Source organism: Armigeres subalbatus, chromosome 2 (genome assembly GCF_024139115.2).
Source record: "Armigeres subalbatus isolate Guangzhou_Male chromosome 2, GZ_Asu_2, whole genome shotgun sequence".
In the NCBI taxonomy this organism is placed as follows: domain Eukaryota; kingdom Metazoa; phylum Arthropoda; class Insecta; order Diptera; family Culicidae; genus Armigeres; species Armigeres subalbatus.
This window is the reverse complement of record NC_085140.1, coordinates 345,058,397-345,072,721: the sequence shown is the minus strand read 5'-3', so window position 1 is coordinate 345,072,721 and position 14,325 is coordinate 345,058,397. Positions and strand designations below refer to the sequence as shown.

Genomic DNA, 14,325 nt, shown 5'->3' with positions numbered 1-14,325 from the left:
ATAACTAGATGACAATATTGGCTAGGAACAAATCATTTTTCTTCAATCGAGCCATGCTGATTGCTAATGGTAAGTCATAAATATTCGACCAAGCCTTGGGTGTAATTTTTAGTGGCCGTTAATCGCTTCAATCATAAACGCTAGGTACCGCCAGATAGCGAATCGTCCGCTTGCATAGTTCGATGATATTTTCATCAATTGGATTGTGGGAGCTGCAGGCGGCGAAACGTTAATGGACTCGTTAAAATGACAATGAGGGGTGGCATCAGCAAACGATCTGTGAAAAATGGCTTGGGTAAACAAAGTTGACAAGTCTGCCAAGCCTTTGTGAAATAATTAACAGTCCTAACTTAATGAAAAAATGACGAGCACCATCGAAATGACAACATAATGATAATGATTGCACTGGGCTACGGACGAAACAAGTCTCAAATTTGGAAATCATACGCCAGGCGCAGTTATGGGAAACTTTTATTTCGCCAGATAATTACAGGAGTTTGTGCTACATGTCCCCTAAACGGTCCGCGTGTGACCCAAACCTGCTTGCAGTTGCATCGCATTATGAGTCTCTGTGCAGGCGATTTTCCCTCTCATAGCTGATGTCATAAGAGCTTCACACTTCAGAACATTGAACCACATTTGCGTCACACCCGAAAATGTTCGCGCTTGGGGCTGAGAAAAATAAAAAAATACATTTAATTGAGAAGCGACGCAGATTGGGAAATTTTCTGTTCCGAATGACACGTGAGAGATCGACGGGAGAAATTTTTGGGTTTTTGCTGGGTCGTTGCATCGTACGTTGGTTCAATGCCATTAATTGTTTTGGATTGTGATATGAGGAGTATCTGGCTGGATTCCAGTACGGTTGCAGACCTTGAGCAGTTGTTTATGCAATTTTGTTATTTATATGACGGTAATTATATAACATTATCAAGAATTACCCATTGATAATGATGCATGGCACAACTGTAAGCTAGTTTTTGTTGTTGTTATGTTATTTCATCGGTTTGGTTTGGTTTTTCATCATTCCCTTGAGAAATGTAATAAATAACGCTTAATTAAATTATGGGATGTGAACATGGCGGCCCCTTCGAGCTTCACAGAAGACGTGAAATCAGTGGATAATGTTGGAAACTTCCGATAGCTTCCGAAAGTTCTTGTTAGCCAAATGACGGTACCAAGGCTGGATTTGCGCGGGTGAGAAATATTTGGAATCAGATAAGTCAACGCACAAAAATCCGAATTATTCATTTTGATGTGAAATCTTTGCACTAGTGAAACATGGCGTATATCAGTGGAGAAAACGACTCAACGGCTGATTGCAGAGTGTCCATTCAAAATCGATTTTCAGATTCCCGGTTTTTTTTCCCGGTTGGAGGAAATGATACTAAAATATCATAACAGCGGATCTAATCAAGAAATTAGCTAATTTTTATGTTTGTTTTATTAGAGGGGGACTATCAAGCTCTTAGATTCATTCAATTTAAATCAATCAATCAGTTTTGTCACACGTGGAATAGAAGGAATGAATCCACAATAATTTCTTGTGGATTCTAATTCTAGAACAGAGAATCTCCAAAGATGAGCCAGCCTAGGGCTGCAGCTGCAAATCTCTATCAATTCATTCAAGAAATTCCTATATAACTTTTGATAGAATTGAAAAAACAAAAACCTAATTTCTTCTTGAAGTGACCTAGGCTTAGATTTTCCTCTCAATTCCTCAAGACAGGGATAATCTCAAATAAACTTCTAAAAATAACTTTAAAATCCATTGGAATTGCTTCAGAATTTTATTGATGATATCCGTTAACCCTCTAAGACCCAAATTTTTGTTTTTACTGCTCAAAAACACTTTCTTAAATCGATCTTAAAATTTAAAAATTTTAATTTTTAGAATATAATTTTTCAATATAAAATAATCAATCATCAAACATTCTTTCAGAACTCCAGATTATTTTTTGAGTAAAATTAATTATCCACAGTCTTCTCTTGAATCTTTCTAATTTCTCTTAGATTAATCGGTTTTCATGAAAAAATTATCTGAAATTGTTTATCAAAATTTGAAACTTTTAATGATTTTCATGAATTAGTTCAATTAAAAACTCTTGAGAATATATTGCTCTTCGAGTTCCTCGAGCAATTTCCTCTTTTATTTCTTACAACTAGTCCAGGCCCAGGATAAAGACCTTTCAATTTATGGTGTGATTCACATGTGTTTTAGTAGTGGATTGGGCGTTCAAAAATTTACGACAAACAACTCAAAGGAAATGAAATAATGTTAGAGCAATATAATCCACCTAATCGAATCATAAAACATCGACATGATTTACAAATAATGCTTAGCTTAGAAAACGATCAAAACTAAAATTTCGGTTATTTAAAAAAAAAGTTCTTGTTTTTAATGAATCCACAGACGCAATAAGATACGACCAAAATACGTTTGACCTTACAGGTCAGGAGAACTATTCGTACTTCCTTTTTAGCAATCTTTATTATTTTGAGCTTAATTTGTAAAAAAAGGCACAGAAACTTTCAGAAATGCAATGCGGAAAATGATTAAAGAAAATAGATTTCAATATAAATAACATAGTAATGAATAATAGTAACAACTTCAGAAACCATGAAATACTCATGATGCTTAAAAAATTCAGTACTTTTTAAATCATAACTTTTCATAGACCGCCGAAATCCATAAGATTTTCACAGGTCGCGACCTATAGCTTTGAGAAACTATGTTTTATACATTTTGTGTCATCATCAATTTTTTTGAGTGGCTCACACTATTGCCAGACATATTATTTTCAAATAATACTTTTTTAAGACTTTATAAAAAAATAGTAAACTTTGGTTAAAAAACCCAGATTAATCCACCTAGGGTTGGTGGTGCCTTTCTCGCATTTAGTTAAGACACCAACCTTATGCGGGGTTTAAATGGTCCGATGTACCGTGTTCTTCATAACTTTTAAACGCAATGACCGATCGTTATAAAATTCAATAGTGATCAACAAGGTTTTGTCCCCTGAAACTTGTTGCGAGAAAATCGGTTAAGGTTTACTATACGAAAAATTGTCTAATGTTTTTTATAGCTTTTGTGCACACACATACACACATACATACACACGGACAGACAGACATGTGCTCAGCTCGTCGAGCTGAGTCGATTGGTATATAATACTATGGGTCTCAGAGGCTTCTATAAAAAGTTCGTTTGCGGAGTGAAATGATAGCTTTTCGGTACAACTTTGTTGTACGAGAAAGGCAAAAACACTTTAATAAAGATTAAAAAAAGTAAACTTTGGTAATAAATGCTTATGATTTGATGAATAATTCAATTTCCCGCATGATTTCCCGCATTTTCCCGGTTTGATCCAATTCCCGTTTTTCCCGACTGGATGGACACGATGGCAGGATGGCCAGTGCATATTGGATTTCAAGTTCTCGGTTTTTTCCCGGTTTTCTCCCGATATTTAAAAAAAAATAATAAATAAATACAATAAATACAATAAATACAAAAAATACAAAAAATTAAACTGAAAATTTTAGAATTTTCATGTAAGCAAATATACTGCAACTGCAAAATAAAAGAAAGTAGAGAAAGAAAAGTAGATTCATGCTGGCTAGAATTGCTAAATGTGCAATTTATTTTTTTACAAGTTTAAGATTATTAGGATTATTCTATGTGAAGAAACTAAAATCAAATACAATCCCTGCAACGAATAACACAAATCGTGCAAAAGGTTGATTGAATTTACATAAAATTTGGTTGATATCGTGCATAAGCTCTAAGATTTTGAGTTTTTCCAAATTATGTTGGTTGAAAATTTAATAACTGAAATATAGATAATACACAGGATTTTGTTTTTACACGATTTTTTTTCGCTCGTATTTTTGATCGTGTGACTTCAATTTGCCACCAAACTCTTGGCAACATGTTTCAAAAAATCCAGAATAAATCAAAGAAAAATCACATGATAATTAATATACGATTAACATTTAGATTGAGTGGAAAATTGAGAAAATGTAAATCGCGTAAAAACAGAATCCAGTGTATTTCTATAAATTGGTTTTATACATTTTGATAGAATTTTATAAACTTTTTCAAATAGCAACAAAGCTTATTGTCCGATTACTTCAGAAAACTTACCATGCATACTCCTAATAATAATTATATTTATTCATATTTGAATGTATCCATCAAACCACTATCAGAAACAAGACCTTTCTAGACTAAGTTTGCTATATAACTTGTGAACATAATTCAATCCGAAATTTATTTCTCATTGCAAAATTTTCGGATGGAATTGCAAACAAGACCTTGCAAAGGTGTAATAGCGTTCATTTATTACGTATGACAAAGGTACGATTATTGAACATCTCTGTATCGCATTTATTCAAACCATTCGCCAGTGTTATTATGATATTAAAAATAATTGTCTAATATATGAGTAATGTTCTATAAGTCAAACATCCTTATTCTCGCTTACGTTTGAGTATAGTTACGTTTAAAGTATTGGCGAATGAGGTTGCATGAAGAAGAATAAGTCGAAGGAAGATATTTGAGAAAAAAAAAATGCACGGGGAAGCATACGGGAAGTTTTTTAAAACTCTTCTCAAAAATTCTAGGAGCAATTTAATTATAAACGGTTAGCAATACAAGGTCGGACTTTTTTAGAAGAGTTTTAAAAAAAATCCCGTATGCCTCACCGTACATTTTTTTTTTAAATATCGACTTCTTCTTCTTCATGTAACCTTTAGTTGCCAATAGTTCGTCCATAATAAGAATACAGATAACATAAAAAAAACTTCTTTACCGAAACCTCATAATGACGTCACAAATAACGGTGTGTAATTGTGAATTGAATTTCAAATTTCCACCACCACAACTCTTTGCTGCATCCCGAGGATTGTGAAAGACAAATTTGTTTTTTTTCTTGAATACCCTAATCGTCTAAAACAAGATTATTGTTAAGAACGAAGGTATTTTTCAGCCTTTTTAATGGCTTTAGAAATGTTCCAAATCCTAAATTAAAAAAAAGAAAAGGAATGCAAAACATATTTATTTGGACAAATTGGACAACCAACAACAACAAATGCTTTTAATTTCGACCAGGGATGTGGAAAAAAATGATTCTGTCTAAGTCTTTTGTTCGGAGAGCCGAGTATGGACTGCATACGTACAAAGTGCGGAGGGCTCCACATCGCGACAAACGGCAAAATACAGTAGGAAAGTTACGGGACCAGAAATTGTATACCCAGAAGTTAACGAAGTCTTATAATTGCCTCATCATGGATGATGAGACTTACGTAAATGTGGACTTTCGGCAGCTTCAGCGCTTAGCACAAGTTTGACGTTCCGAAGGAATTCTGGAAGCAGAAAATTTCAAAGTTTGCCAAGAAATACAAGGCAAGGCAAATGGAATGTGCCGTTCGTGACTGTAAACTGACTGTGACTGTAAACGGGGAAACCGCAAAGAGTGCCTACAGGAGCGTCTGCTTCCTCTACTGAAGAAATACGAGGGACCTACAATTTTCTGGCCAGATCTAGCATCGAGCCACTATTCAAATGTAGTCCTGGAGTGGTACGAAGCCTCCCCAACGCACCCCAACTAATATCAAATTCGTTTTTTAACCTGGGGTAGTGCGAAACCTAACCTTGAATAAAAAAACATTTTCAGTTTCTTCAATGCTCCAAAAGCAGTTCCTCTTGAAGATTGCCCCAAAGTTAATCCCAAACCTTCTACAGAAATGCCTCCGAATATTCCAACCAACAAATCTTTCAAAAGTTCTCCAGTATTTTTTTGATTTTGTCCAGAAGATCTTCCTAAAATTCCTCGGAAACTCCGCCAAGAATTCTTGCGGTTTTCCTTCGAAAATGCTTCCCGGATTTTTTCCGCATTTTTTTTGCAAAAGTTTTTACGGAAGTTCTTTTAGTAATTCATCTAGCTGTTTCCTCCTTACAAGATTTTATCCGGATCTTCTCGGGATTTTCTTTTAGTAATTACTCTGGAAGTTCCTTCAGGAATTTTCTCGGAAGTTCCTCTAATAATTCCTCGGGAAGTTCCTCCCGGAGTTTATCCGAAAGTTCATCCGAAAATTCCTCCAGAAGTTCCTCCAGGAATTACTCCGGACTCATCACCAAGAATGCCCCCGGATTATACTCTGGAATTCTTCTGGTATTTCCTCCAAAAAGTCTTTTGGAAATTCCTCCAGCAATACCTCAGAAAGTTCCTTCAGCAATTTCTGCGAAAGTTTCTTAAAAAAATCCTTTTAAAAAATCCATTCCAGTTTCTCCATGAATTCCCTCCTAAGTTCCTTCAGGGGTCCCTCCAGAAGTGTGGAACTTGAATGAGGAATTTCCCCAGAAGTTCCTTCAGAAAATCGTTTGCAAGATCCTTCAGGAATTTATCCTGAAATTCCTTCAGGAATTTCTCCTGAAATTCCTTCAGGAATACATACGAAAGATTCTCTAGAAACTTCATAACTTCCTGATGAATTCCTGTAGAAACTTTCGAAGGAATTTCTAGGAAAAACTTCTGGTGGCAATCCCGGAGTATCCTCCGGACGGATTCCAGGAGGAACTTCCGGATGAATTCTTGGAGGAACTTACGGAGAAACTTTAATATGAATTCCTAGAAGACCTTCCGGAGCAATTCCTAGTGGAACATTTGGGAGGAATTTCTGGAGACACTTTCGATGGAATTCCTAGAGGAACTTCCGGAGGAATTTCTGAAGAAAATTACGGAGGAATTTCTGGTGGAACTCCCTGAAGAATTCCTGTAGGAACTTCCGGAGGAATTTTTGGAGGAACTTCTGATAGAATACTAGGAGGAACTCCCGAAGGAATTCCTATTGGAACTGGGTATTACATATTCGCAAATAATTCTCTTACGTGTTCCTCAAATATTCTTTTGTTTTTTAAAACTCTCAGAGAATTTTCGGTAGACCCGTACAGGGAGAATTCTAAAAACTGTTCTATCTGTCAATGCAATTGAAAACCTTCTATTACCAAGATGGGTTTCAAAGCCAATAAACAAATGACCACTTCTCCAGACGAATTATGTCCCGAGAATGCCCAATTTGATGAAAAAACATCTGAATGCCCTTCGGTGTACTTGATTCGCAAAATCATGAAGCTTGTACGGAGCAAGATTGGGTTTCGAGGCCCATAAGAAGCCCAGGTTTCCGTCCCGAAAGGCGTCCACAAAACATGGAATCCATCATCGAAGGCCCTCAACCAAGTCATCAACGAAAAGCTACATACCGTAATATTTATCAAGTGTGTGGGCTTACAGAAGAAAAGCGAAAATCAATAGTGACCCAGTTCTGCACTGAGAAAGAGTTTTCGCTGGGCAAAGAATTAGTATTTGTGCAGTCCAAAATGCCATCAAACGGTTTAGCATAACACTTTAAAGGATTAACCCGGCCTTAGTCGTATAAAATGTGCATTTAAGCCAGATTTGGACAAGAAAATTTAAAAAGTGTTTAAAGGAAAACATGAGATTTCAATCAGAGATTGTGCACAAAAATGTGGAAATCAATCAATGATCAAACGCGCTAAGGAACATAATTTCCTAAAGAATTTTCGAAAACAAAAGTGTCTGAAACGCAGCTTAATTGAGGCAGATGCCGTGAAAACTTGGGCGGAGGAGCTGTACGACGACGTTTTGAGTAAATGTCTTTAGAAACGAACTCTGTCACTTATCCGAAAGCATACAGAGTACAGATAGGTCCAATGAATCCTCAGAATTGCTCGTAAATAAGGCCCATTGAAGGGTTTTGGGCTGAAGAAGGATAGAGGAACAGATGACATCAACAAATTGAAAAGACTGGTTGAACGTGAGCAAAATCATCTGAGAAGTCTGTCCTCTGCTCGAAGTACACAGATACTGAAGAAATATCGGAGCAAGTAAATTTCGACTGGCCCAGATTCAGGGTGGTTTGAAATGAGAGGCTTGATGTCAGTATGGACCATAAAACGTAGATAATATGTGATGAAAATGTCTGAATCGCTGTCAACAGTGTCTTAAGCCAAGTTAAGTTAATTAACTTCTTCTTCTTCTTCTTCTTATTGGCATTACATCCCCACACTGGGACAGAGCCGCCTCGCAGCTTAGTGTTCATTAAGCACTTTCACAGTTATTAACTGCGAGGTTTCTAAGCCAAGTTACCATTTTTGCATTCGTATATCATGAGGCTAGCACGATGATACTTTTTATGCCCTGGGAAGTCAAGACAATTTGCAATCCGAAAACCGGCACCGGGAATCGAACCCAGCCACCCTCAGGTTTTGCTTTGTAGCCGCGCGTCTTACCGCACGGCTAAGGAGGGCCCCATAAGTTAATTAACATTATAAAAATATCAAGGTTGCAACACACGTGACGCGAGCATCAGAGTGCGGCAAGGTGAAAGGACATCCACCGGAGTTTTTCAGAAGTTCTCGTTGTCGAAGAACTCCTTGTTGGATTAGCACAAATTCACCGTCGGTGACTATCCGAATTGGGGTGGTCTGCCGGTAATACCGGAATTACCAGCCCATTTTTGGATACCGAAACACCGGTTTTACGAAGGCCAAGAAAATGGTATTTTCGGTATTCAAATTCTTTCTAAGTAATTAGTAGATCGTAGTGTAGTTAGCATGTTCAAAACATTAATGGAAAAAATGAACTATATTAAAGTAATACTTTGCGTTTTTCCACTTTTTATCGGGTGAATGACTCGAGAACTAGATAAAACATGTTCGGTGTTTTCTTTGCCGCAAACTTTTTCGTTTCGTTCGAGAAGGCTAGATCCACTGCCACTGTGGCTTCGGCACTCGCCCAGTCACCCGTTGATGTGAGAAGGTGTTTCATATCTACCTCGATCTGAGAATATGCTAACCTTCCACCTTCCTTCCACCTTCCACCAACCTTCCTTAATGGTAGCCTTCCACCACCGGGAAAATTCCTGTCGTAGCAGTATAAATCCATCGCCATCGCCGGGGATTATCTGAGTACTATCAAAACATGTGTTACTAAGTCAGTACATAAAATAATAAAGTCACGAAAACAAATTCGTCTTCGGAATAAAAGGATTCCCTTTTGATATTTTTTTTTGAAAATTGGGCGTTTGCCATACTTTTTGCTCGGATGTGACTAAGGACAGTTGGATGTTACTCGTGAACTACCTTTCTTTGAAAAGATTATTAAGTCGATCATCCCCAATCTGAGATAAGAAGGGTAGTTCGTATTCTATATTGAACGAAACATAACGAATTTAAAAATTATTTTTTCTTGAACATGTTATTCCAATCGAATACTGATATAAATTAAATAAAATGTTTTGAACAGGTTTTAACAAAAGAGCCTAAATCGCAATGCATCAACGAAATTGAACATGCGGTTCATTACACTTTCATTAATCGCCAATGCCCAAATACAAGGTATTTGCTTTGCTAATATCAACTTTTGTTCGTTGAATCATATCATAGCAATAATTCAGATGTAACCGTATTACTTAATCCACTAAACAAATGAGGCGGAAAATTGTTTAGGAAATGTATCTAAGAGGCAGTTGCATTTCCACCCATCTTCAACGACAACGAACTGTCCTCATCAATTCAACAAAACTCATCGCTAGGAACTAGACCGCGTCGCGCCCAAGGCTGATTGAAATTTTTGCATAGAGAGCCACCTGATGGATTTTGATGTGTTCCGCTTGGATTAGTTCCCCGGAGGAGAACCGGCGGCCTATCCGTCGCGCTGCTCGAGGAATTTTGCGACAATTTCAACTGCCTCAATGCAAGGTGCCCATTTTCGTGGATCGTCATGCGTGCCACCGGAGTGGTGCTGCAATTGGAAATCTGCAACTCTCGTTTGTCATTGTTTGTTCCAAAGATTAGCACCCAACTTGGGCTCGTATGAGGTAATCGATGGCAATAAGTAACTTGACTTGCGGTAGATTCGAAGACATGCAGCTACTTGCATTACCTAAATGCAACGGATATTATGCATGCATGCATGGCTGCATGACTGCGATAATTCACACATTTCTCTGTCACTCAATTTCGCATTAAACGAATCTAAGTTTACGACAACCATCAAAGCTTGCAATTGTTTTCCATCTTCCGCTTGATGAAAAACCATAATCAAATGTAAAAGTTGCAAATCGTTCAATTTTCACCATTAACAGTGGCTGGCACACGCGCAGACTGGAGCAATTGAATATGCACTTGCGCGCTCATATAGGGTTGCATTATTTTCTATTTATGTTTAAAAAATGAATGATATTTTTTTCGGCTTCGATAAAGTTACACAAGTTAAGCTTTAGTCCGAAATGAAGCAGTGCCAAACGGCGCAACAATTATTTTCCGTAAACTATCACGCTAATTGAAATTAAACGAAACATGGCACTTCGCCCCACAGGAGACTCACCAAATTAAACTAATTGAATTAACTAATTGCACCTCATCGTCGTAGCGTTGCGTCGAAAGGAATGGTACCCGTAATTTAAATCATGGGAAACAAGTCACCGTGCCTCAGCTTCAGGTTTCAGTTAATCGTGCACAAAAAATAGGTAAATGCCGGATGGATACAATTTCAAGGAAGATTGCGCTTCCAACTTTGGCGCCCCATGCCGTTAAACGTTGCTGTGATGTCGAATGTGGAAGAACGACCAATAGTGTGAAGAGGGCGCGGTGCGGGAGTTTTTAAATACAATAAGACTGCCATGTCTCAGATATGAATGAATGTTTACGGGGCCAGCGCCAGATATGTGACTTCTCGATTTATGCGTGACAGGAAGTGGGGTTCGATTGAAATAGGTTTGAAGAAAATAAAGGTTGGGCATACCTCTTCGGTGCATGCCCAGATGTTGCACATAGTCACATTCACTGAATTCTAATGATGTAGATGCTTCTTGTTCAGTATTTTTCAATGGTAAATATATAAATCGTCTTTATGCCCACTCTTCAATCAAAACAAAATCGCTTGAAATTTTAACAAATTTACGATTCCTAACTAAGGATGACAGATTGCTAACAGAGGTATGGAAGCTGAGATTTTCGAACATTTTTGAATTTGAACAGCCCGAAAGAGACAACTGTGCTTGGGACAGCAGAACAGTGGACTGCAAAATAGTTACTTACAGTTGCTACAATTCATTGGAATTATAAAATAACAAACTTAAACACGTAAATTAAACGATAAAGCTCCACTAAATTCTTTCGCATTAAGCGTTGTGGACAAGAAGTTATGCTAAAATTATTTATTTTTAATTGATTTTTATTTGATGTGGAAAAATGTTAACATTCCGTTGGGAAAGGGCTGCAGAGAGCTTGCAACTCCGGGTCAATAAGAGAAAGAAGAAATTGATTTCATTGCTGTTTACAGGATGAAGAACATCTAGTGAAATGTCGTCGCTTTTCCTAAATGTCATGAACGTATCGCGTTATAAGGCAATTTGTTACAGCAATTTTCAAGAGAGTATTTTAGAGTGCCTACAATTAGTATGTAGCAAACTTATTTCAACTTGTGTGATTGGCCATCCTCTTGTTCCATTCTGTTTGGTGCTTTCATGCTCTGAACAAAACTTTAAGCAAATCGGTCAAAGGTTGGTTGGTGCTATATTCATCGGAAGTTCATTTACGATGAAGAACTATGATACTCATTCTGATCCTTCAGAATTGAATACAAAATGTCATGTTGTTAAAAGTCGCGAGAAGATTAGAGTTTATCCGGCTAAGATATTAAACAATACGATACAAATGCAATTCTACTATACTGCCGTCATAATTGTCCCATTCGATTTTTCACTGATTTTGAGTTATTTGTTGGAATCATCAGAACGTATGCCAAACTTTATGAGAAATTGATCAAAACAAAAATTGGTAGTCCAAATCAAATCCAAATCCAATTCAATTTGAACCCAATAAAAAAGTTAATCCAATTTGAAACTTAATAAAAAAGTTAATCCAATCAAAACTTAATTTAAATTCAATCCAAACTCAACCCTAATTGAATTAAATCCAATCTGAGTCTAACCAAAATCAAGTACAGATATAATCCAATTTAAATTAAAATCATAATCCAATTCAAATCATTTTCAATCCGGTTCTAATACAAACCCATCTGAATCCAATTCAAATCCAATAGAAATTCAATCCAAATCTAATCAAAACCGAATCCAAACCCAATCCAAATCCAAACCCAATTCGATTCAAATCCAAACCCAATTCAATTCAAATCCAAATCCATTTCAAATCCAATAAAGCACAGTTTGCAACACTGCCAATACCACTCAAATCCAAATGGAATTTGAAACCAATTTGATTTATTCCAATCCAACTCCATTTCTTAATTTATTTATTTATTACATTCATTTAAGTTCAAATCCTAAACCCAATCTTTCAATTAAAATTCCAATTTAGAATTTCACATCGGATAAAGAAATTAATTCTCCTATTTCGTGTTCCTCCATTTTCTCAACCCATTTTTATAGTCTTGATTCTTTTCTCTTATGCTAGTTTTTATGTGAGTACATTCAAATTAAAAATTTGTTTGTTGTGAAAATTATAATGGGATAAGGTGAATCAGTATTTTTGTTGCTATTCTCGATAGATTGTAGAGTAGACCTAATCGCTAGTAAGACGAGCTCTACAAATACGTATTTTGACCTTAATAGTAAGATCGTCGCCAGAGACTCGTACTCGATTCGACTATATAGATGTTACTAGTCATCATCATTATTCATCATAGCTTTTACCTAATTATAAACGGTAGCTTAAAAATCACCAATTTTGCAATATTTAATTCCAAGCTTTGCATCGACTTGAAACACTTATTCGCAATCGTTCTGCTGTACTTACTTTGAGGAAATAAAATCTCATAAAAATTTCGTTCCTTGCGAAAATAGATAAGATAAACAATCTACGTACGTCTTCGAAAACGTAAACACGAGCCCGACAATCGAAACACATTTTGTACAAACACATGCTTCGATTTGATACGAATCGGAAAATGTACAAAAACGTTCTCCATTCCATCGCCACAACCGACCGTGAAATTTAGCACTCGGCCGTCTCAATACCACGTTACCGAAATCAGCCGGCTGGCATGATTCCATCAGCGAACGAAGATACTCAGAAAAGAGATAAATAAAAATGTACAAAAAAATGTACAGCAGGTGCTCGATGCGCCACCTGGCTTCCAGTAGTCTAAACATGAACAGCTCATGGTTCCTTCATTCTCCACCGGATGCATGCGCGTCGGACGAGAGAGACCGAGCATTTCGGTCGAATGTAGGAGGAACGATTTCCGACCGTAAGTTAAATATAGAACAATTTATTTACAAATGATCATAATATGGAATGGTACTTACGAAAATAGTTGAGAGCCTCGCGCGTTTGTTCGGTGGTCAGGCCCAGGCCCTCCTGCGGGATCGGAAGCGCCGGATAGTTGACGAACCAGTCTTGGTTTTCGTAGCCACCGAAGGTGGTGGTCGTGTCCGCGCGGATCTTGTAGCGTGGTATTTGCTCTTCCAGGAGCGAAAAAATCTCCACTTCCGGAAGGTTGTCCGAGCTGCATACCTCTGTTGGGTGGAGTAGAAGAGAAAGAAGGATTAATAATTAGTTAGTCGGCTGAATCAGATTCAATTATGATATCAATTCGATACATGTCTAAAAAGCCAACCGTGAACCACGCGATTAAATTAACGATTTTAAAACCCCCCACTAAAAGCACATACTTTCTGGATGATCAACTAAAGGAAAACAAAACCTTTGAGTTTTGCTTGCTATTATTATTTTGGTTTTCGTGCTAATAATACCTTGGATAACGGACATACGTAGAAATAACGTTAATATGCAGTGCAGGTGCTGTGAATTGATTCGCCATAAGGTGTCTACGTAGTTTTGTTCAACATGATTTTGCTTGCCGATATCTACGAACAAAATGCGAGCAAACGTATACTAGTCAAGGATACTCTTTTTTTCATTCAACTAGGCATGTAAACATCGATTAGTGAAGGTTACGTTTTCACGAGTCGGTGGAATTCGCTAAATAGCTGTTGGTGGATCTGTTTGTATTTTACCGCTAGTTGGTGAAATGGCTCGCTCAATGGATACGATTTCATTGAGACGAAAATTCTCAAAAAATACCATTTCAGTTGCATGGCCAGTAGGAGGCACATATTGATTGACAATGAAAAATTTGAACATGCAATGCCAGCAGCAATTTGTTGAGTTGACGTAACAAATCTCAACCCCACTCGGTGAGACTTTCTTTATCTACTTGGGTTGCATTCGTCGCAAGCAGTAGCCATTCTTTCAGTAAACAAAACAAATGACGCAAG

At 37.1% G+C, this 14,325-nt stretch overlaps 1 protein-coding gene across 2 annotated transcripts in view; it reads right to left on the bottom strand.

Annotated features, from left to right (window-relative positions):
- LOC134212885 (trafficking kinesin-binding protein milt) overlaps positions 1 to 14,325 on the bottom strand; it is a 341,223-nt gene that overhangs the window by 263,328 nt on the left and 63,570 nt on the right. For both annotated transcript variants that reach the window (XM_062691159.1, XM_062691157.1), the window contains one exon: positions 13,354 to 13,563. In XM_062691159.1, the coding sequence (XP_062547143.1) occupies positions 13,354 to 13,563 (210 nt within the window). The remainder of the gene's footprint in view (positions 1 to 13,353; positions 13,564 to 14,325) is intronic.